This window comes from Coloeus monedula (assembly GCF_965178545.1).
Source record: "Coloeus monedula genome assembly, chromosome: 2".
NCBI lineage: Eukaryota > Metazoa > Chordata > Aves > Passeriformes > Corvidae > Coloeus > Coloeus monedula.
Genome location: NC_138782.1, coordinates 110,958,345 through 110,983,441, shown reverse-complemented (window position 1 = coordinate 110,983,441; position 25,097 = coordinate 110,958,345). Strand labels below are relative to the sequence as shown.

General features: G+C 40.6%; 1 protein-coding gene across 1 annotated transcript in view; it reads left to right on the top strand.

The window, feature by feature from the left end:
- Positions 1–24,861, top strand: part of LDAH (lipid droplet associated hydrolase) — a 112,691-nt gene extending 87,830 nt beyond the window's left edge. The window contains exons 6-7 of the mRNA XM_082277258.1: positions 9,221–9,303; positions 21,752–24,861. Of these exons, the coding sequence (XP_082133384.1) occupies positions 9,221–9,303; positions 21,752–21,943 (275 nt within the window). The 3' untranslated portion in view covers positions 21,944–24,861. The remainder of the gene's footprint in view (positions 1–9,220; positions 9,304–21,751) is intronic.
- The last annotated feature ends 236 nt before the right edge of the window (positions 24,862–25,097 follow it).

The following is a 25,097-nucleotide window of genomic DNA, read 5'->3' as shown; positions in this document are numbered from 1 at the left end:
GCTGTATCAATGTGTTTGAAGTTCAGCTCAATAGATACAGGTATTCATCTAACAACTGGCTGCTTGAATGGGTGATTAAATAACCCGAAGCGCTGAAAAGCTTGATTGATTTCAGCCATTATTGTTCGTGAAAACTAATAATTTAGCTGAAGGATATTAAGTCCTTGCTGTGACACTTTGGGTTAAAGAGCTACCAGTGATATAAAGCACTCTTTTCTTTTCTGGATCCTTGATTTGAGCCCAATCAGGGTTCCTCTATCACAAAACCCCCACAAATAAATCAGACACATTTTGGCACAGTTTGTCGTCTCTGCTTAGCAAATGTATGAGACTGAACTGACACTGATCCTTAATCACCTTTAATCCATGGAGGGGGAATGATCCTACCAGGGCAGGAAAAAGGTCATTGGCAGGATCATGGGGAGAAGCTAAGTTGGCAGTAAATTTCATAAGCCTGACCTGGGAATAAATGAGGGGCTTCCATTTTCAAGGTAATCTGTATAAAAGATTATAAAAGATCTGCATATAAAAAGTTACAGCATTTTAAGAAGATATTTATGTGTTATAAACACAATAAACATGGTATTTGTCTGTTTAAACTTTAATTTCACTTTTAAGCTCTAAGACATAATTGTTTATGATAGTTAATTAACACTAGTTTTTTTTTGTTATTAAAAATGACCTGGGTATGAATTACAAGGGGTATTGGTAACTTGAGATGAAATAGAACATGATAAAAACACTCTGGGGTTCTACAGCTGTCACCAGGTACCTTGGTCAGTTTCTGTAGGTCTACAACCACATTTTTTTGTTTGTTTTGTGAGAAACAGACTCACGTGAAGGAATATTTACAAAGGCTATGGTACTGGAAAAATTCATGTTATAAACTTCACTTTCTGTGCTTTGTAGTATCCCACTGACTGAGGCTGACTCATCATGCATCAGTCCAGTATATGCAAAAGTACAGATTTGAAGGAATGGGATTATACCATGAAAATTAAGAACAAAGCCCACTCAAATTTGCGTTAGACTATTAAACCAAATAAGCAAATTGAATAAGCAAAAAAATGTTTACAGGAAAAGCTAAAGATTTTCTACATGTTCTTTTGCTAGAAATCCTTGACTGGTTCAAAGCCAAATCTTTAGGAGCCTGTTTCCTAGATAGGAATTGAAAGTGCAGGGATACTGGGCTTTTGCCTTGCAGGCAAAGGATGAGGAAAAAATAGGTTTTGTTCCTTTCTTCCAAAGTCTTTTCAGGAGAGAACTGCAGTTCGTGTATCCTCACTGGGTAGAGCGATGGCTTCATAAGTCACATCCCTGCGAGACAGGATTTAGGATTTAACTCCAGCATTGATACTGCAAGCCATCCTTGCCCAGTAAAGAGCTTTCAAGCCACTGTGTGTGTCTGTGACTGGAGTTGTGGAGCACACACAGCCACGTCCGTGAGAGCTCCCTCCTCATTTCAGGGTCTGAATATCCAAGTTACCAAAAGAACCAATGTAAGTGGTGTTCATCTCATTTACACATCCCATCATAGCTGTGCTGTGGTGGGGTTCTTCAGACACTGAATGTTCTCATGGTTTATCAGTGGTGAAGTCCCTCCTTCAGCAGGGTAGAACTGGCTTGCTTTTGGGAGGAAGCTCTACAAGTGATCAACTTTTCATAAAGCTCAGGCAGCCACTGCTTGGACCTTAATTTTATGGCAGGATCAGCTTATTTCAGTTGAACTAAGTATCAGTTAGGGACTGATGGAAGACATGCCAGTTTCAGACTACAGGACAGTTCTCATCCTTCAAATATTTAACACTGTCACTTCAAGCATTCCTGCTAAAAGCCAAGAGGCCAGACATCATACGCAGAAACGTGGGTACAATATGAGATCCTCCAAGCCTTTTGTGTTGGCTTCACTAAGCCAGTTCAGAGAAGGATTTTAAGTTCAACAAGCAGTTTTCTCACAGAGGCACGTCTTGACTTTGGGTGCTTACAGGCTAACCTTTGGCTCTGTTTTTGAGGTTTGGATAGCTGTGAAGATTTTGTTACTTGATCACTGTAAAATGCAACGTTCAAGGTAGTGGTGGGCAATTCTAAAGGAACATGATGAATTTGGCTCTAAATTTCATTATTGATAAATATATTTTCAAGGACTAATTAATAGACATTTTTACACAATGTTTTTCACTCACAAGTATTTTTAAGACAGTCTACAAAACATTCTTCATTGTCATAGTAGCCTGAAGCATGTTTTTAAAATGAGAAAACTGAGACATAGAGATTTTGTAATTTGTACAGGGTCTCAGAGGATTTCAGTGATAGTTCAGAAAAATTCCAGGCCTCCTGACCTTTCGTCCCACAGTCTTATCTTTCACATATAATGATTTTTCAGAACACTAATTTCAGTTTTCTTTTACCTTTACTGAACCCTGGATATTTCTTTCTTCAGTGAATGTGGGAGAATAGTGGTGAATGTCGAACAGATTGAAGCTACACACTCACCCTAATCCAGCACGGACACTGAGGTCACAACTCCAGCAGAGCTTCCACACAGCCCATTATGTGCATTCCCTGTGTTTGCATTTTGAGCCACAGTCCTGCAGGTTTCTAGATGTGCTTTATTTTGTGCAGTGATTGGTTCTGCAGGTTTGTGTGAATCAGCTTCATCACACAGGGAGTTCGTCATATGGGCTCTACATCGCATTTTATATTCTACTTGAAATCATGACAAACCAAATAAATATTTTTTCCAGGACTCTTGGTAATGATTCTAGGAATCTCGAGAGATTTCCTGCTAAAGCAAGCATTGGCACAGGTTGGAAATCTTTCCAGAGACTGTAACACCACGTAGAAAACACTGGGAAGGTGATCTCACAGGACAACCTTCCTCTTCAAAGCCTAGTGAAAGATTTCAGAGGCCATTCATTTTGTGTCAGCTTCTGGTTGTACCCAGTTCACAACCTGATTTTCAGAGCTGCTGAAAAACTCAAAGTAACAGTCCTTGTGAGCCTTTTGCGATGGCTTTCTAATTGCACACAAAAGAAGTAAGTTCTGAGTTATTTGCTTAGAAAAAGCAGCTTGGTATTCATGAAATAAGGAAGCAGAACAAGTTTTTTTGAAAAGGAAAGAACTAAATATTTAAAAAATGCCAAGGTTAGCAGAGTATAGCATTAGGAAATAGCAGAGAGATTTCTCCCTGAACTTGTGACTTAGCTTTTGAGAAAAATAGCTTTTCTGAAGAAGCCCAGACTGACATTCCACAGCAGCAAGAGAGAATGTTACTGTTCCTGCTTTATAATGGTATATCTTTAAATATAGCTTTCCACTGACATTAAACATCTTACAGTAATGTGGATTAGAGGGAAGTAGTGGATTTAGGATATTTTGACCTTAATAAAAAATTTTACAGTGCCTCCCATTATGTTCTTTTAACAAAGTTTGGGAAATATGACATACCTGAAACACCTACTAGAAAGACGTATGACTGTTTGGAAAATGGGGTTCAGGAAGATTTTTGAAACTGGAAAGATGTGTGTAGTAGGGTTTTGTAACAGTCTTATCTTCATTCCTTTAGTATTCAGTAGCTGTGTTAGGATGCGAGTGGCGGAATACAGTGTGTGTGTTTGCTGAGGTTACAGATAGCACCTTGCTAGAATATGCTGCAGATGTGCTGGAGAGGGACAGGATCAGTGACCTTCGCAAGCTAAGAGAAGTGCTGGGGGGCAAGGAGAGGAGAATGCTGTCATTCCTTAAAGAGCCAAGTTGTTCGGTACATAAATTTCTTACAAGGATGGTAAATCACTGGTTAAGCAACAGTTCCACAAGAAAAAAATCATGGGAATATTGTGGGTCACAAGTTCATGTGGGTTAATGTGTTGTAAAGTGAGGCATGATTCTCATACATACTGAGAGGTGGGCTGAAAGAGGTGCAGATCTGTGCTGTTTGAAGAGGGAGAGACACTGGCATGAGCTGAAAGCCTGCATTAGTAAAATTCAAGAGAGGTGAGCCACTGGACTTATCCACAGGAACCCAAGAAAGAATAGTAGCAGACATAGGCAATGGTACCTAAAAGAAGAGGTTGATGTACGTATAAGTTATCTGTCCTTTGTAGAGATTTGCCCTAAGATTGATTGTATTAACTGTGTTTGCTGTTAGACGAGCTCAGGGCAACACACTTGAAGTGAATGCGTCAAATATGTGTGTGGGTCAGTTTCCTGGGGCAGCAAGGTTCATAATTAATTGCATATGACATTAAAAAGTACTTCCTTTTATTGTTTTGTATTTAAATATATTGTGCTGTAAGAGAGGGAAAACCAGTGTGTCATGAAGTATCACGAACATGATGGCAACAGATCTTTAATTGTGCTTCTTTGATTGTTTTCCCCACCATTCTCAGTTTTGCAGTGTCCCTCAAGGGATGTGGCTGTCAGCATACACAGTCCTTCAGGTGTGGTCACACAGTGTGATTTCTCGAGCTGTACTGCAGAATTCTCTATCATCCTCCTCCTCCTATTTATGAAACTTAGTACATGGTCTGATTGGACTTCTGAGTTAATGTGGATAGTGAACACCAGTCATCTTGGGTGGAATCATTCTGATTCCATTCTTTGCATTGATTTATAAGCCTGTAATGGAAAAAAATACTCTGCTTTTTTTTCTGCATGTATCTTGATTTCTTTAATTTGAACTTCATTAGTGCATTGATTCTTTTTCTCTCTTCTCATTGGATTTCTCACATTCTCACTGCCTGTTCCTCACAAACGGACTAACATCATGTCCTGTGCAAGTGCTGTGAATAAAGTACTTATCCATTTACCAGATCATTAAGAAATAAGGTACCCATTGTTTTGATATCGAGGTGGACTAGAATCTTAGGCCAGGATTCATTCCACCTCAATTCAGGTTAAGGTCTAAAGGTGTTATCACTGAAAATAGAGTCATCTTGAGAAGTGATTTAATCCATCCCAGAAATGATCAATTTGCCAGGTGTGTTCAATGATTATGTAGAGATTTTAAAACAAAATTTCAAATTGTATTCTTTTACTATTGTTTATTTAAATTTTCTTATTATAAATTTATTATTTTTAAAATTGTGATGGATCTAGACCTTCTTTGTTGTTGTGAAGACCAGATTATTTAAGCCTGTTTTTTTTATTTGCTTCCAAGCTCCTTATCATATTACAATCTTTCATTTACAGATGTTTAATTCCAGCCAAAATTTGTTGTGTGATGTGTGAGGGAGTTTTTAAACGACCTGTAATTTTTGTCATCTGGTTATGCATACTGAAGAATTTACAGATCAGTAAAATGCTATTTTCCTTTGTAAAACTAGTAGCAATTGGATAGTATTTTCTACTCCCAGAGCCATAGGACAGGGTGATTCTTGTGTAGCAAGATTGTTACTAACTTAGCAGTTCTCTATTTAGAGTTCTTTCAAACTCTTAAATTTGCCTTCTAGCCCTGATATATTCTGTATTCTCCACTGTTGCTACTTCTTGATATCTCACTACTCAAAGAGAAGTTGTTAATGCCAGAAAAAGAATATATAGAGCAGAAACCTCCTGAATGTATTGAACAAGAAAGTTGAATGTCATCAAGGAAAGTCATTTATCTTCCAAGCAGTGTTATTATCTTCTTTAGCTGCTCCCTTAGCCTGTACAAATTCTGTTGTAGGCCTCTTGTTTCTGGTATACCTAAGGAATATTTTATTGTTTATTTTTAAATCCTTTAATGTTTGTTCTTGGAAACCTACTTTTGCTCTTTGCAATTTCCTCTTACTTAACGCCTGCTGAAGTTTAAGTTCCTGTTTATTGGTTTCCCTAGGATCATGTTTCCAAAATTTGAAGGATTCCTGTTTGGTTGAAATAGACTCTTGAACCTTGCTGTTCATCCGGTTTAGCTTAATCCTGCCTTCCTGGTTCCCTTTCTTGCACATTACCCAAACCTTCAGAGACATTTCCTTTTGAAGTACTGCTCTTACTGCCTTTGCTGTCTTATGGTTTTACTTTTAGGATCTCTATGACTAATCTCAGTTTACTAAGTGTGTGAATGCCACTTCAGTTCTTGTTATTTACTGAAAAAAACACACAAGGCACGCAGAACTACGAGCAGACTGCATGGAGAACAGGAGATAGGACAGAGGAACCAGGAATATGAGAGAAGGGGAGCAGGGCAGTACTTACTGTTCCTACTGTATGCCTGAACTGGGGATGGAGAGCTGCCTGCAGAGTCCCAGTGGTGTTGAATCTGTTGGGTTCTGCACTGGTGGTCACTGGTGTTGTCATCCCTGCCCTCCATCCACTGCAGGTACTGCAAGGTAATGCAGAAGCTCTGACTGCAGGTATGCTATCTGTTGTGGCCTGATAACAAGGACCTCATTCTGGGCTGGAAAGTGTTGACATGCCAAAATCGTCATGTAGTGCGTTTGGTACAAGCCCTGTTGCCACAGATATCCTTCCAAATCCATGTTCTTGCACTTAGTGCTTTGTGAAGTCTTGTAAATCCATAGTGAGCCACCTTGGTTACCTGAAGGACCAGCGCTTAAAGTAGCAAGGGCTGCACTCCACATCCTGCCTTCTGACACAGAGCAGGGCTTTTGACACACAGATACCTTCAGTTACAGGTAGGAGTCCTGAGCACTAAAGTTATAGTTACCACATTAGAAACAGGACTCAATATGAAATGAATTACCTACCTTAAGGAATTCCTCATTATAGACTCATAGAATGGTTTGGGTTGGGAAGGACCTTAAAGATCATCCAGTTCTAACTCCCCTGCCATGGTCAGGGTCACCTTTCACTAAACCAGGTTGCACAAAGCCCCATCCAACCTGGCCTTGAACACTTCCAGGGGTGGTGCATCCACAGCTTCTCTGGGCAACCCATGCCAGAGCCTCACCACCCACACAGTAAAGAACTTCTTCCTAATATCTAATCTAAACCTGCCCTCTTTGAGCTTAAGGCCATTCCCCCTTGTCCTGTCACTCCATGCCCTTGTGAGAATTCCCTCTCCATCTCTCTTGCTGCCCCTTTGGATACTGGAAAGTGCTATAAAGTCTCCCCAAATCCTTCTCTCATCCAGGCTAAACAGCCTCAACTCTCATTCTGTCTTCACAGGAGAGGTGCTCCAGCCCTGTGATCAGTTTAGTGACTCTCCTCTGGACTTGTTCCAGTTGTCTTTCCTGTCTCTTATTTAAGTTTTTCCTAGATGATTTTTGAAGATGCATTCAAAGATGCGTGTTCTTCTAAAAACAAGGTGTGTAATTCATCTGGAGCTGAATTGAGAAGACAATGACCAATGTCAGAATATGAACTCAACAATGCTGTAGATACACAGACTTTTGCCAGCAGCACCACAGGATTAAATGACTGGGTTACTAGACATGAAACTGCACAGAGACCCCTTTGCCCAGCAGAGTAGGATGGGACCAGCAAATTTGCTGGATTGTCTATGACAACCTTTTCATCTTGTCTAGGTGAAGAAGGCAGAGCTCTGCAGGCGTACAACAGAATTGCATCATTTTGGCTGGCTCAGAAGTAGATACTACTTTCTAGGATTCATTTTTTTTCATTTCAGAGCATTGGCTTTGTCTTTTAACATTTGATCTCCAGTGCCATCACTCATCTCTCTCGTGGCATTCTGTTTCCTTAGAGCACTGCTGGAATTCAGCCAGTTCCATGTTTTGGTCACCACCAAAGACCTATGTGATTGCCGTTTCCTCCCCCGTATCACAGTGTGAGAATGGTTTACTCCTGTCTCAAAGCAGTATCAGATCCAACACTGTCATTAACTACTTGTGCACTAAGCTTCATTGGTCCAGATTATAAAAATTGTCAGAATCTTTCCTTTTTCTCCTGTTTTTCAGGAGAGGATTTAGTATCTTAAAATACTTTCAGTCATTCTAAGACCTAGAAATTGAAATGCTTTTAGATAATTTAGCTACATTGGTTTTGTAAACTGATGAGAAAGTAACATATTGTCCTTTATTACCACTTATAGGTTATGAATGTCTCTGTGATCAGAGGTCAGGAGAGGCTTGGCCATCTTACGAGCCCAGTAAGCTGACTGGTCCAAAAGAGAGATAAAAGAAGTGCTAATTCTTTGGCTAGTTTCACATTTCTTCAGTACAGCACGGATGACAGGAATGGATAGCCCTTATTAAAACACCCTTTGAAGGTCCTCTCATATTCTGGAAACATAATGCATGGAGCAACTCCTGATTCTGCAGTTGAATACATGAGGTTTGTTGGAGCAGTGGAACTCACAATCTACAGTGCTAGTTCAAAGCCAGGTTTTGGACTGTACATTGAGCTTCTGTAGGTTCTGTTGTAACAAAAGTCAGGCTACATAGACACAGTGTAATCCTTCTGTGTCAGTGTTTAAATTGGTGAATATTTAGGTACCCAGACAGACCAGCTCGCTTTTCAGAAGTGTGTCATTTCCACTGCTGTCTAACATACATGGGATATGTATATTATGAACTCAAGAGTTCATAAAATTTATTAGGTGTCCAAACATTAGACTCAATCATTTATGTCTCTGAGACAGTATCTTGCAGATCAACTCAAAATAAATTGCACTGAGCCATTTTTAATACTTTACATTCCAGAAAGGTAAGGCTTAGACATTTGGTGTCCAGTCCAGTCCTGACTGGGCAAGTACCATCTGTTTTATGCAGGACAGCCACGTATTTGTACTTGCCATTGTTTTTACTATTTGTTGTGTTGAATACTTTAATGACTTGCATATTGAGATGTCGATAATTTAATCATCTACTAATTAATAACACCTTGTAATGTATGTTTTGTATTTAAAGCCCAGTCTTGAAAACCCTTTGTGGGTGATATATCATACTTAACCTTTACCTTTCTAAAAGTCTGTAGTGAAAGCCGGTCATTGGAGTTCTTTCTCTGGTCAGGGGAGAGACAGTCATCACCATGAGTTGATCTAGAAGTCTGTAGGATAAATGGATAGAGTTATGATCCAAAGATCCTTTCCATTCATTATGGATTTGATTAATAGGAGGTGACTTAATGCAGTCTGTATGCCATTTAACCATTTGGTTAGGTGAGATAAAATTGCTCTTTCTGTCACTGGCACTCTTTTCCCTGGGATTGTTGAGATGATGACTGCTCTAGTTGCCCTGCTTTTTTGCAGAGTTGTGTCTGTATTATTTTTTCTAAAAGTTTTGCTGTGTATTTACATTATTGCCTGTTTCTCTTTCTGCAGCCAACATCTTGTACATGGCAAGCCAAGAAATGATGAAGGTGGTGGAGAGAGACAGTACAACCATAAAGCAAAATTTAAAGAAGGTAACTATTTAATCCTCAGTTTTCAAAGGAAGACCACATGCATGAGGAGATGTTATACCCATTATATTTGCACAAAACCAGAATTTCAGCAGGCTCGATTGTACTTTTTTTTTGAATGTCATTCCATTAACTTTGGACAAGCCACTAAAGGGGTCACTGATCCTTAAAATGTGTTGATCCACACCTTTTTAGATGTAGCATTCACTGCTATCAGATGTACCAACCCATCTGGTTTGTTTTCCTTGCTGGAGGAGCAGTCTGTGTTCTGGCTGAGCATGAGGTGTGGTTCCCAGTGGGGCCTGTAGTTACCTGGGTTCCGATCACACAGACAGGTGGCCAGGCTGGAAATGTGGGGCTGATGGGCCAAATCCTCTGACTTTGCTGTTGGACAGGTCAAGAAGAACGTGTATCCTCTGTTCTGGGGTGTGTCAGTTATTATCATGGGATTCTGCAGGCTCAGTCTTTCCGTGGCTTCAAAATGTGATGGAGAGGAGTCAGCAACATTATGGCTCCACTGTTTTAGACATTGGACAGTAGTGTAAGAGAAATTCCTGAGGCTGGAGCTGCTGCTCTACAGGTGAATTAATTCATTTCAGGGACCTTTCTCACACTGAGCTTTCTTGGATTTATTGTTGAAAGAGATTCTGTGAAGTTCTTATCTGAACTAATTGCATTTTCCCAGTCACGGTTCAGGGGTTGGCACAGGCCAGGAACTGTTCTAATTGGAGTTCTGATGTGGTCACCCTGTGGTCACCATGTTTTGGAGGCTGAGATAATTTAATAGTGTGACCATGGTCAGACAATTCAGATGGCTTATGAGCCAGAAAACTGTCACATTTAATAAACTTCCACTGAGATAGCCTCTGTGTGAGTAGATAATCAGTATAACATATTATTCTACTGTGTCCCCTTCCTTCCCTTAATTTTTTTGTAGCATCCCTGTCTTTTTGCTGGAAGAATGATTCCAGCACTTTGCACTGGAAGAGATTTTCCTCAGAGAATGGAGTTTTCTAGGACAGAGGTCCCAGATCTCTGCAAAATTACTCTGTGCCTTTTAAATAGAAATGGTACAAGGTTCATTTCATAAAACAGTCTTTCTTTTTGTGTCTGAAAATAGATTTATTTTTTATTTAGCCCATTTGCCTTCTCTGCACTTTGAAAGGTATGTTCATATTTTAAAGGAGTTGAAGTAGCACACATGAACAGGGATCCCTGCGACTGGCATGCCTGGGCTTTCTCATTTTTGTTACACAGCACTCGAAGGTCTCCTGCACTTTGTGGGGAATCTCAGTGAGAGTGAAGGGCTCATCTTGCAGACTGCAAATACTCCCATTGTCTTAAATGAAACTTTCCATGGGTCGATCCAAACCCCAGTGAATACAAGGAAAATGGTTGATTTTATTGACTGAATCACCCCTCCGAGTGTCAGGGAGGTGGAGGGCCCTGGACATGAGCCAAGGCTGACCCCACGCAGGCAGTGCCCTCTCCAAGCAGGATGCAGTCCCACAGCACCTGAGCAGAGCACAGAACAGGGTCTGTTGACTGTCCAGACAAGGCAAAACAATGAACCAGGTCCAGCATCCCTCCAGAGAATCCAGTCAGGAGCAAAAGGGGACAGAGGCAGGAGTGGCGACAAGGCTACAATGTGGGTCCAAAGTCTACCCAGGAGGGATTGCCAGAGACATGGTGGAAGGGAAGCTGCAAGGTGGGAGCCATCCAGGTGACAAGCTGTGTACAGTGTAGGTCTGATGTCAGTCTGGGACACAGGGCTGGAGTCACTCTACAGTGTAGCTTGGGAGGCTGAGACCAAAGGCGAAGGAGGGAGCTGGAGACCCTGGAGCCCTGTGCAGGGAGCATGGGCTGGGGGCTAGGTAAGGCTGGGGAGGGCTGTCAGTGCCCTGAAGGGTGGGACTGCAGGTCCCTGTGTTGGCCAGGGTACAAACTGAAGAGTGCAGGAGCAGGAGTCCAGGTGCTTGTGGAAATGTTAATCACAAGCACACCTGCCTGAAGTTACGCATAAGGGCTTTGTTGGATGGGACAGGGGTGGTGACAATCAGCTGCAGCTCCGGTCACTTCAGGTGGTCTGTCAGATGCTTCACATTACAAAAAATCTGATTTCTTGTACTGAATGAAGGCCCATAGCCAACAGTAAGAGTTTGCAGGTGTACTAGTCTGCTCCATCTGTGCTTTTGTTGACTCTGTCAATCTAAGCATAGCCTTGGCAGGCAGGAGCTGTTTTAAACCTGTGTTAACTTTGTTTTATTGATTCTTCTATGTCCTCATGCATGTGTGGCAAACATACTCAAGAAAACAAAAAGTTAAAGCAAGCCTACAAGAATTGGCAAACTGAAGAAAAAACTGGTCTAAAAATGAAGCTAAATGCTTCTCTTTTTTCATCTTCTAGTAATTTCTGGGAATGTAAGAATTAAGGGAAAAATTTTCAGTTTGGCATCATGTTAAATTTGAAGAGTATTGACAATAAAAATGGGCTTAATTTATAAAGGTTGGAAGTTTATAAAAACAGGAACTATAGTCCAAGTTGCTATAGAGCTGGCAAGCTGTTGCTTCAAAAAATTTATACTGTTTAGTAGTCGCTGTGATCATATGGTAAAAGCCAATCTTAACACCTGACTTTGCCAGCTGCTGTGGAATAGAAAAGTTATTTCTGGATGTTATTTGCATTCTGTGATCTGAATGAAGAGACACAAAATTATTCCAGTCTTTCCATGTCCGGGTTTAACTATAATTAATACTAGCTAGGGACCAGGAGAAATTTTATCACCAGACTTCAGATTCTTAGTCTAACAAAGTTAGTTGCTTGGATTTATGTTGAAAGAATGGGATCTGGAATATTGTTTGGATAATTAAGTGAGGTTTTTCACTTAAACTCTTTTAAAGTCAGAAGTTGTGCACATTAAATAGCAGTGGAACTTTATGAGGAGGATGGAGACCTGTCTTCTAACAAAGTAATATAAGTAATATATGATAGAGCTTTTGAAATATTGTGTAAAACTATTTGTCCAGATCAAGCAGTACATGAATGTACAGGAATTTGAGCTTCTTATGGCAATGACATGGGGGGTTGTGATAAACCAGAAACACCAAACAAATAAGGTAAGGGATACTGATAAAAGATTTCCTCAGCTCTGGAGGTTAATTATTAGCTGATCATGTCTAAGGCAGCTGAGCTGCCTACATTCTTTCATAACACCAACTCCCTTTCCTAACAGAAGCTGGAGGCAGAGATGAACTACTGAACTAGAGGAAGTTTATTGTAATTCCTGCACAAAAGGAAGTGAGTGTAATTCCATGTTCTTAAAAGATGGATCAGCACTGAGCATCATGGAGCTTTTACAAATAGAATAAGAAGAAATTTAAAAGGCACAGGAAAATGGATGTGTTGGGCATTCACTAGCATGCCTGGAATGGACAGCGTTACTTCCTTAGAGAGATTCTCTACAGCACTTAACTTCTTAAGTTTGTGTCATGACCCATTCACTGTTCTCTTTTAAGATTTAGCCTTATTGACTCTTTTTCTGTCAAGTAAGCTTATAAACCTGTTAAAATAAGTATAACCTTATATAAATCAAGGAGATAATTGTACAAAAGGGTAGAACTAGGGGGCTTACAGAGGAAATTCTCTTTTTAAATAATCACCCCTCAGATTTTATATTTATTGAGAAATACATCTGGTTCATTACTCCATGTGTAATACACAGTAGTCCTATTTTGAAATGTAGGATCTGCTCCAAAGCCCTTTTAAATCCATTGAAGAGCTTCCATAGGCTTCAGGAATTCTTGAATCAGTGAATTTTCTGTAGTGGTTCATAATTTTTTAAGATCATAAACCATCTCCTCCAACTGCAAATCAGGATTCTTCTGGTTAGCGTGTTAAACCCAAAAATGTTGATATGCTCCTTGAGTTTTTTGCCAGTGGTCTGGTGTAGCAGTTGCACTGATCACATAAGGAAAAAGACAGGAAACATCTGAAGAAGAGATACAAAGATGAAAAAACGAACCTGTTGTCTGAGAAGAAAGGTATAAACTGGAAGTTTACGGATGTATTAACCTATTTTCAATCAAACTGTGGAAGTCTGTGTTGTAGGTGGCTTATAACCACTCATTTTGTAGATGTGTAGGTGGGGAAGAAATTCAGTTTTGAAAAAATTAAATTAATGAAGTGAATGTTTACTACTTCTTGCATTTAGAATTTAAAGCAGTGTGAGTTTGTATCACACCAATGATACCATAATGTGTTCTCCAAGAGTAACAATTAAATACTGGCGTGCAGAGATGTAGAATACAAGCTGAAGAATGAAGTATTTCCTTTCCACAGAGAAGTGCTAGGTTTTTCTTTTCCAAAATTATCCTTGCTACAGAAATTTTTTAAAACTAAGCAACCAAGAACTATTTTGACCCCTGAAGCAGCTGTTTTCATGTTGCCCAGTGTTTTTGTTTGAGTCTCTGTAGACATCCATGGGGGTTTGTAATTATTCCCAGTGAGAGGAGCATGATCTGAAGATACGTGCTTAAAAGAATTCTACAAATATTTTGCCTGCCCACAGCCTGAGTTAGGTGCTTGCCTACATTTGTGAAAAACCTTCCAAGCACTCTTTCTGAATAGGTGCAAAGTGTTCTCTTGAGCCAAGAACACCTCTTTTTTTGGCTGGTCTCACATCCTTTTTGGCCTACGTTCCCTGGAGGTGCAGAGTTGAAGCCAGGGAAGTTGCACATGTGCTTGGGGATTTTGGTGCCTGTGTCATTTAACCACAAGAACAACCTTCTCTTTGAAGTGCCCAGAATGCCTAATCAGGGATCAGCAGCTTCTCTCCTCGGTGGAAAAGGATCCCAGTGAGCATTTTAAAAAGTCAGTTAGCACAATATCCTTACTCTGTAACTGAGTGCCTGTTACCATCATTTGTGCTGTGTGGTATTCTAGTGTGGTATTCTTGATGACAAGAATTTCCAAAATGTTTGGGGTGGGTATAAGGTGTGTGCTGCACACAATGAGCAAAGACAGCGATATTTCCCCAGCCTTCTGAAGAATATTTAAAAGTTACCACTGACCCCTTACTACCCCTTTATTTCTTACCTCCTACTGTGCACACCACTGGGGAACATTGCCATTTACAGCCAGATGCTGATCCTGCTGTTGCAAGAGCAATTTGATTGATTTACCTTAGATAACATCCCACTGAATGTAGATAGTGTCAGGCTGATACTCAGAGGGAAAAACTATTTGCAGTAAATATGGTTGGAAGAATCTGTCCCAGCAGTTCTATTGCTTAAATAGTGGTTTCAGGTCTGTTTGTTTTTATTTTGGTATTTATACAGACTTGACTTCTGAAATACTCATGTTCCTGACACATCTAAATATATACCCTTGAAATGCTTTTAAGTCTTTAAAAGTAACATAGATAATCTAAATAAGTTAATCACTCTGATTTGTTGATAAATCCTGTGCATCCTTTTTAAAAGCACAGTTTTACTTTGCATTGAGTTTGACCCATCATTATCTGTGAGAAAGTGGAAATGAAAGTGGCCTCTCTTGATCTCATGGGTCTTTGTGCGGAGCAGTCGGTGGCACTGCTAACACACTGCAGCAGAGTTAAAGAGAAGCCCTTTTCCCTTTGTCGATTTACCAAGTTTCAGCACCAATAAAGGCATGAAAACTGTGTAGATCACTTACTGGACACTGGGGAGAGCAGTAACATACCTGGAATCATACGCCAAGTTAGCCACTACATCAGGCCCTGTCTAAGGGTTTGCATCCCAGTTTCTTTGATAGTAAAATGTTTCTCCACCTCCTTTCCAGCCAGGGAAGCTGGTTTTGTTTTTTATTCATACTGGTTTAACAGAAGTGGCCACCATCTTTGTGTTAAATAAACTCCACAAGCTCTTGAACTACCCATTACAGCATAGCTACAAGTCCTACAGATCAGTATTTCAAAAGAGCATCGTGTACCCCAGATTGTCAACTGCCTCTTCTCAAAACACTCCAGCTGGAAACCTTTGGCTTCACACTGCCCTTGCGCAGTTGGGAAAACCCAGTTCTGGTAAAACAAGCTGAGAACAAGTTCCCAGGACCTTACCATCAAACTGGCTGATCTCAGCCATGGCAGGATCATGAGGGAGAGAGATGGTATCTCAGAGAACCATATCCCATAGCATTTAGGGCTTCCTAGGGCCATGCCAGCTCTTTGAATTCCCAGAAGCTAAAGTACAACTGAAGCAAATAAAAAAGAAGTATGTCCCAAATCAGTCTGTTCCCATGTCATTTATCCTATTCTTTTGGCAGGGTAAGGTGAGACACTTTCATAATTCCATATTCCATTCCAATAATTTCAAAATTAGTTCTGGGATAATGCCTTCTAAACGAGTTTTCATCCAAGAACAAATGAAACTACTCACTGGTTACTGCCGAGAGGTGTCAACCAGAGAGAAGCTGCTGTGGCAGCCAGTGAATTCATGTGGGAGTAATACTGATAAAATGTGAGTGTATCAGAGACAAGGATTTCAGCAAGGACACTGTTTATTGCACGTGTGCTGCTCCTTTATATCCACAGAGATCAGTCCTTCACTCTTGGCCATCACTGGAGTGGTGCCTGCCCGTGGAGTAAGATCCTAAAGTTTTTATAACATGTACCAAATTCCAGAGAGATAGAAAAAACTCAATCTATTTTAACTTTTTTGATTTGCTTTTCAGTGCTGGCTAATGTCAGTTACAGAAGAGGCAGAAAAGAAATTTCTCTGTAATTTTTACTTCTGTAAACTGTCATACATGCTGTAACAAGTGCCAATGGAGTCAACTGCAGGAAATCTTTATTATTTTCTTAGAAACTCTTTAAAATGTAAACATCCTGTTGATACAAATCTCAGATTCTTCTGATGTTTACTTAGCAGCTGCCATCATTGTGCAGTGTCAGAGTACACATACCATATTACAGGGTATGAGGCTGACAGAGCCCTATTTGCACTTCTGTTTTATTTTACAGAAGCTAAGGCTGAAAATACTTCTGAGCCATTTAATGGTAAATCATCTTCTAAGAATACCGCTGTTATTTTAAAGCTATTTGAAATTTAGAAATTGCATAAGTATTTCAAATGCAGCATTGAAATGGCTGGCAAAGACAGCCCACGTCCCCTTCACTCTGCCCTCAACATCAGATCCTGAAAGAGGACATGTTTTAGTCACTCCAAGCAAGCAGGATATTGCATCAGGAGTCATGAAGTCCTTGTCATGTCCAGTGGTAGCTGCCATTTCCCTTCTGAGTCAGGAATACCTGGAAGTCTCACCCATTCAATATTGCAAAAGAATAAAAGATAATCCTCTCACCCTCATGGCAGAAAAGTTAAAAAAAATGCAAATATTGGAAAGTTTAAGCCCAGAGGAAAATTAGAAAGAACTTCCTATTTATTGTTTAGCAAATCTGTTTATTTTTAGCTAGTCTAATTATTTGGGGGGCCTGACTCATCATTTCTGAATGCTTAGATTGGCAGCAGCTTTCCATTGCTGGTGTAGTGGTTGTGCTGACTCAGGATGTCTTTGCAACCATCCACCATCCACAGGAAAATATGCACTTTACAGATCCATGCAAGCCATTCAGTGCATGCCAGTGTTCCCTGCATTAATGGAGATCCCATGTGCCTCTGGCTACACATGGTAATAATTTGTTAATTATTCCTGCCTGCCTGCTGCAACAGCAAAGCTCCTGATGTTAAAATGAAGATGAGGAGATGGATTCTGGAAACTTTGCCTTAAATATATCTAAAATTATTTTGTTTAAATACATTAGGAAAGAGGGTGACATTTTAAAGTCATTTATTTTGTGTCTGTGTGTGACACAGGAAAAGAACAGAGACATTTTGTCATTCAAAAGGAGATCCTCAATGTCACAAATGACAGTCAAGTAGCTGTCTGTTTTCCTAGGCCCTGTACCAGCATCTGGATCACTAAAAATTTACACCTTCATTGCAGTCTTGCTCTTTCTCATAATCCAGTAGTAAGGAAGCATTTTGAAAACAATTCTGCAGTTAAGAAACACTTCTGTTAAAGTTTTGGATGTGCAAGCATGGGCACCTGGACAGAATGCACACTCACCAGCACATGCACAGGAAATAAGCAGACAAAATAACTGCAGCATCAAATCAAGCTCCCCAAGTCTCCTGTTTAAAAACTGTTCTTAGTTGGTTATAACAGACCCAAACCTTAGTTGCATATATGACACAAGTGCCTGTCTTACCTTGAATGGGTTTATTTCAATCCAAAGGGTTCTACAATGTCTACAGATAAAGCTCAGGGGAAAATGCATTGTTTTCTCATGGTAACAATTCCTAGCTTGGAGAAGGAAGCTTCTGATTCCAGTGTAGAGGAGACACATGCTGAGCTAGTAAAGAGGGGAACTAGTGAGGGAGCAGTAAACAGAGAGTGGGAGGAGTCAGGAAGAACCAAAGGCTCTGTTTGTTTGGCCAGAGGAAGGCTTCTGGTGCTATATGAGGTGGTGGATTGGAGCTAACCAAGCAAGGCCATCTTTCCTGAATGTGTGATGGAAATTGGGATGCCTGGTACATGTGTAAACACCACGATACAGTGACCTGTACTTAGATGTTTTTATGCTGAACTGAACTCAACCCTGATGCTAGGAACAGCTGATAGTCTGAGAGGTGCTTGAGGAGCAGCACTGGGAGTAGAGGCTCTAGAAAAAACAACTAGGGTTGGAACTGGGACACAGAATGAGATGGAGGACCCAGGAGACTAAAATTTGGATTTTGCAGAGCAAGAATGTGGGACTAGAAGTAGTAGAAATTGGAATTGATGAGGTAGAGAGAAAAGAGCTGAAAGGGGGTGTAGAGCAGTCTTGAGACCAGAAAGGGACAAGACAAAAGAAGTCATACCTGTAAAGAGTGGACAAGTAACTGGACAAGTAGTTCGTAAATGTCCTGCCCTTTTCTGCTTGGAATGGAACCTGAATTTCAAAAATCTTACTGCTCCTGTTCTCAGCAGGTGCCAGTGACTATGTTTACCTTAAGAACAGAAGCAGCACAATAGAAGAGAATTTGTAGACATGGATAGTAAGTGGTGAGGACCTGGTGTTCCCAGTGGAGGCACCTGAGAGGGTTATTACTTTAGCCAACAGTTGTCTGGTCCCATGGACTGAATGTCCATTGGTGACTGGAGCTTGTTAAGTGTGATCCTGAAGGGCATCTTTGCTTTAGTTTCAGTTGGAAGAGCTCCATGTGGTCCAAAGTATGGTAACCAAAGTATGTGAACCAAAGTATGTTAAATATGGACAAAAACACACCATAGATTCAAAATAAATCATTAATTTCTGTGCTGGATGCCTCCAATGTGACACCAGCAGAAAGGTGTCCCATGTTCCTCTGGCCAGAAGCAGCAAATCTGGAGGTGTTGACACTGTTGGCAGTACATGTAGGTGCTACGTGTGAAATACCTGGGGTTTGGTTGACCTCCTCAAAGCCCAGCAGACTGTACACACAAGTTCTGCTAAAACCAGTTGATGTTGCATTACCAAACATTTCACAGTTGGGGAGGAATGACCTCAATTCAGACACTTTTTGTGTAAGCATTCAGCACTGATCTTTCATTAAAACATCCCTTTTCCTTTTTCTTCTTTCACTAACCAAAAGACCTGTGTAACGAAGGAGACAGCAGGATGCAGAACTCCTACCTCACCTGTGGCAGAAGGGGTAAAATGCCTATTGAAATATGAGTAAATAAGTTCATGGTAAAGGCACCTAAACTTTAAAGAGAATGGTGTCTTGGTGAAGTCATCAGTATTTTTCATATGTGGTCACAGTTCTCACGTTTCTGAATATCCCATTTAAGACCTTGAAATGTATAATACAGATAGATAAACAGTGTTTCAGAACACCTGCAAGTGTGGTCCAGGAGTGCTTTGAGTATAGTCAATACTGTGTAATGCTGCACACGCTGGAAAACCAGCTTGAGGTATTTCACTCTACACTGCGTGCTTTCAAATTAATAAATGTAGTTTGACATTAATTTCTGTGCTTCCCACCTGCAAAATGAAGATAAAAATGGCCACTAAGGTGTTGCAAAACTAAATTAATAAATGTGAGCATGCGAATCCTGTAGTGGTGCATGCCAGAGGAATGCAGAGCATAAAGAAAATAAATCCTGTCTGTAAACTGTGAAGTATGTAGTAAATAAATCCTCAGACCGCACACAGAATTTAAAATGAGAAATACTATCAAATAGCAGCTCATCAGCTGAATGTCATCCTGTCAGTGGATTGAGAGAGTCAAGGATCCTTTGGATCATGCAGTGAAAGATTAAACTGTAATGCAAATATACCAGGGGCCAGCTAAGAATGCACATAAATCTTCTGTTTAGGCATTTTCAAATCTGTGAGTTCTCAAGTTTACAACCCTACCTGGAGAACAGCCCATTTCACAGTCCATGCAGACTAAGCCAAGTATTTTATCCACCTTTGTAAGTGTAAATGGCTTTTCATCTTTTTCTAAATGATCATGTGATGAGACTCTAAGACTTGCCTTTCAAAAAATCCAACCATTGCAAGGACTACTCCATTAAACTGGAGTCGCTCCATTGCTTTTTTTCCCCCCTCAGTTTCATAATCTTTATTTCTGTATCTGTTGGTAATGGAGCCCAGGGTTAAACATAATTTGGTCAGATGTTTCGCTTCCAAAAGGCCTGAATGCATCTGGACATTTTACATTGGCTTTTCTGAAGAACTTTTGCTAGTATGACATCTTGTGATTGATGAATTGAAGGCAAGATCAAAAGAAATTTTCTGCTAGAGCAAACAACACACCTTGTTTTCAGCAAGTAGTGAGTGACAAAGGAAACCAATAATGTCTGTTAACATGGGATGGTTTATATTCTATGTTTTGCACATAAATAGAAGTATAGCTGGGGTTGGTGTCTGTGCAACTGAGATACTGTATTTTGGATACAGCCAATAGTCAATAATGTACAAGATGTGGCAAATTTCAGCAAGAGAAAAGTGAGTTAGACAAAACCTTGTAATAGTTTGTGAAATGCAGTCTGGGCTCTTAGCCCACCTCTACCCCAGTGGGTCCATTTATTTATATTCCACATGGCTACAAAAATGATGGAATTGAAGATATTTTTGATGAAAGGAAAACTTCTTGTCCCCTAATTTATGTTAGCATTGCTCAGTTATTCACTGAAGTACAGAAATGAAATATGAAACAAATGCGAATAATGGAATTGGGCCAAGCTGTGTGTGTGATGTGTTGAGCAATCAGCATCGTTCTGGTACCTGCATTCAAACATTTTAATATGAAGAGTGCTCATCATTAATCTTGTTCTTGTTCAGTCTGAAATCCATAGGTTTCTCCCAGACAAGTCCTTTCCCCTCATATACTTAACAGAAATTGAAAAGCATAGCTATAGCATGCAAAGTCAAGATGAAAATGGGGGAGAAATGATGACTTGGGGAAACGTGACCTTCACTGTTTCTAACAGAGAGAAAGACACTTCCCTGAATATGATATTTGCCTAGAATTTACGACTTTTGTGTTTAGGTGGGCTCTACAGCAGGTAGCACCTGCTTCATGTATGTCATCAGCCAAGATTATATTGGGCAAGATCAAATCAAAATGGACTTCTGCAGAATTTTAGTTCCTTGTTACAACCCAGAAGAAAGTTCATTGATCTCTGGGAGATGCCTGCGCTCCACACAGGCAGAACTTCACAAGGATAAGGTAGAGAGTTGGGGCTGTTCAGCCTGGAGAAGGGAAGGCTCCAGGGAGACTTTACAGCACCTTCCAGTACCTAAAGGGGGCCTGTAAGAAAAATGGGACAAAATTTTTAACAAGGGCTGTTGCAATAGGACAAGGGGCAATGGTTTTAAACTGAAAGAGGATCAATTCAGACTATAAGGAGGAAGTGTTTTTACAATGAGGGTGATGAAATGCTGGCACAGGTTGCCCAGCGAGGTGGTGGATGTCCCATCCCTGAAAACATTTAAGGTCAGGTTGGATGGGGCTTTGAGCAACCTGATACAGGTGAAGATGTCCCTGGTCAGTGCTTTTTTAAAATAGCTGGAAAGCTAACACAAAAAACTTGTAACAGTTACAGAAAACAGCTGGACTGCTTAGGGGTAGGCTCCATGGACAACTTGATTATTTGAGCCATAGTAAGAAATTTCTTAAGTCAGCCAGGATTTCATCAGCAGATCTCTGTTTTCAGAGTTAAGCCTGTATTGTGTTCCACAGTTTTGCAGTTGAGGAAACTGAGTCACAGAGCATTTAATTGTCTTCATCATACCTGCAGACCTGGAAACAACCAAGAAGTACCAATCTGCTCTTCCTCACAGTATATGTCAGCACCTGATGCATTGCTTATTTCCAGATGATTATATTGGTTACTCCCTCAGTAACTTTCCACACTGATTATTTGATATGCTTTGCTTTCTAGCTGATTTTTTACTATGGAACTGGAGACAGCTGGTGTCCACAGCACTACTACGATGAGATCAAAATGGATTTTCCAGACGGGGACATTCGGCTCTGTGAGAAAGGGCTCCGCCACGCCTTCGTGCTCGATGCCAGCAAGGAGATGGCTGCCATGATCACAGACTGGCTACAGGACGATCTGACTAAATTATAAACACTAATTCAGTGATTAACAAGAAAATGATGTAATTATTTTGTGAACGTGTAATTATTTTGTGAGAGAGTCTGTCTTATTTTTCTTCTGTTTACTATAGATTATGGCTTGTTTTCTATTGAGATGTTTTGGCGAAAGTTAAAGAGAGACTGGCTGGTCCAAAGTATAGTTTTATTGACTCAGTGCTTATGTAGTTTCATCCTGAGTCTTCAGGACTCTGTAAGACTTGGCAAAGGGTGGAATATTTATTGTCTGCTGGTGCTGTAGACAATGCTGATACAACTGTTCCTGAGCTACTACCACCTTACTCACTGCTGGAGAAGTGTCGGGATGAGGGTGGATCCTGGCCATGGATCCTGGAATGCTGTGAAAGGCCTGGCCCTCTCCTCGTGTCTCACCCATCTGTGTAAGCCAGGTGCATGGCAGCCAGAACAGCCCAAGGCCCTGGACAACCCTGATGTTGTCTCCTCTGGACCAGAGAGGGTTGGTCAGGCTGAGTTCAGGATGAGTTCAGGATGAGTTTTGGGGAGATGTGTAGATCAGGTGTGCAGTTTCTCCAAGTCTCACCAGGGGTTTGGGGCACTGCCAGGACTCCACAGGGTATTAGAAATGCTGTAAGGTATCTGTGGCTGCTCAGCAAGGGAATACATAAGGATCTCTTGCCTGGAACATGGCCAAGTGTTTCATTTTTCAGTTGACTGTAGAGAAAGGAAAGTACACTGGTCAAAAATGCCAGTATTTAAAGGTTAAAATGGATTGCAGAATCTGTGTATAACAACTTCTAGGTGGCCTAGCTCTCCTAATGAAGTCCATGAGAACAGTGCTTGCTCAGCAACTTTAAAGAATTAAACCACTTTTGATGCATGTCTGAATTTCAGTTCTTTGCTCTAAGGACTGAAGTATGAAATTTTCTGCCAAGCCACAAATTAGGTAAGTTCACCATCAGAAAACATCTGTTACTGTGCCCGCCTGCACCCATGACATGGCATGAACGTTACTGCTGAGAACCAGACCCTTGCATGGTGCTGACAAGTTCACTGTTCCTCACATTTGGTGAACCCTCTCCTTTACAGATGTAAAAAAATAGAAAAAAGCATCCTACCAGTTGTGATAACAAAAGAAGTTACAGAGAATAGCTAGAAATGAAAATATTGCAAGTAAGGGGAACAAAGCCAAGTGTAATCAGGAAAAGCTTTCTAGCCATGAACCTGTGAAATAGTCTCCCTGTGGAGTTCAGAGAGACATTTATAAATAAGCAAAACACTACAGAGTATAGTCAGGGGAGGTCCTGCCCTTGCAAACAGATGAATTTAGATGATGCATTGAGTATCTAACTTACATGATTTATTGCCAGTTTTGATACGGGTGAGAATGGTATTGGAGAATGTTCTCTGTGATGCAGGAAGATCAATTAATTGCTTCATTTTCTTACACTATTATACACACCCCTTCCACTGCTCTCTAACCCCCCCCCTTGAACCTTTCACTAATATTTAGAGCAACTTGTAATAGAGTTCAGTTCCTGGAAATTTTGGACTAGTTTTCAAACCTGTAGACTGATAGTGGATTTAAGTGACCTTCTTTGTATCAGAAACTGGTTCAGCTTTTGAGACTAGCCAGTGGATTTTCCAATTACACTGCCACGTAATGAAATGGTACTGATGAGTGGGGCAGGAATGTTGGGAGCACAGTTTCAGCAGCATGGGGAGGAACCAGACACGTTCAAAGTGAGGGCTGCCCATGCAACTGATTCTGCTCGTTGGCGAGTCACAGGACTTTCCTTCTTTCTACAGGTCCATTTTCAGTCACAATCATAACAATCCTTGAGCTCACTTTAGAAGTCCATAGTTGTGTGTGTCTGTGTGTGCTTGAATAGCCCCCAGATGCTGGCATCATCCCACCATCATGCTGGCTGGGTGGCCTTGTGGCAGATGCTCCCTGCGTCCGTAGGCTGAGGTGCTCCCTGGGGCAGAGACGGGGAGGACGTGCACATACATGGAGATATATTAGTGTACACATACCTGTACATGTGCACCTGTTTGTGTGTCAGCAGCATAAAAACTGCAGTTCACTTGGTTGTTTTGGTTTGCACATTGATCTGGTTGAACAAAACATTTGTTCTTCAAAGTATGTGGAATCAGGGAATCAGCAAAGACTCAGTTTGTGGGAGTTCAGCTGTTGTAGTGGATCTCCTGAGACCTGAAGAAGTCTTGCATTAACCAAAGATGAAAAGCAATTACTACAGCCTGGAAACTGAAGCACCTATGACAAGCAGTTGTTTACAGTGCATTATTCGTATACTTTGTATGAGAAATTAATTTAGCAATACTTGTACTTGACTTGTGTATGCCTTTTATACAAATGTTAATCCATTATACTAAATCCTAACTGCATTAAGACCTAAACTGAGATTAGGTCTGGTCAGTGATGACCAGATCTACTGCAGAAGAATGCCTTACAATTTTCTTAAAAATAATTTTCTCTAGAATTACCAAAACCATATTGATTCAATTGCTACCTTCCTCCAAGAAGCTGTTACTGTAAGGCTAAGATCTGAAAATTTGCTACTCTATTCATTGCTAAAACACACGGGCCTAGTTTCCACAGCTGTATTTCCTGAGAGGAGCAGATCCCACACAGTGAGAATCCAGCTCCTCAGAAGCCCATGGTGTTCATTGTCACCCCAGGCAAAGAGTGTCAAAAGTGCTTGTGGTCCAAATGTGCCAATTTACCATGAAAACACAGTGTGGTCTTGCCTATTTTAGACTATTTAAGAATTCTTGGAAAACCTATCACAAATATATTGACTGTATGCTGTAGCACCTACTCACTGTCATTCACATCTGTGCTTGATTCTCACCACACGAGTAACCCTGCTAGTGCAGTGACTTTGACTCATGTGCAAGTGTTTTGCTAGATCGATACCTTTTATTAAAAGTACACAACTCCAGTAACAAAAATAAATTTATGGTAAAATGTAACTTGATTCTTTGTTTTGGTAACTTGTTTAGTCCTAGTTCACCTCCTTTATTACTTCATGCATACAAAATTTACAAAAATACTTGCCAAACCCCAAATTTCACATGCAATGCAGACATCTGCCAAGTGCACAGAAAATCCGTGGGTGGTAGGCACCTGACTCGCTTAAGCATTT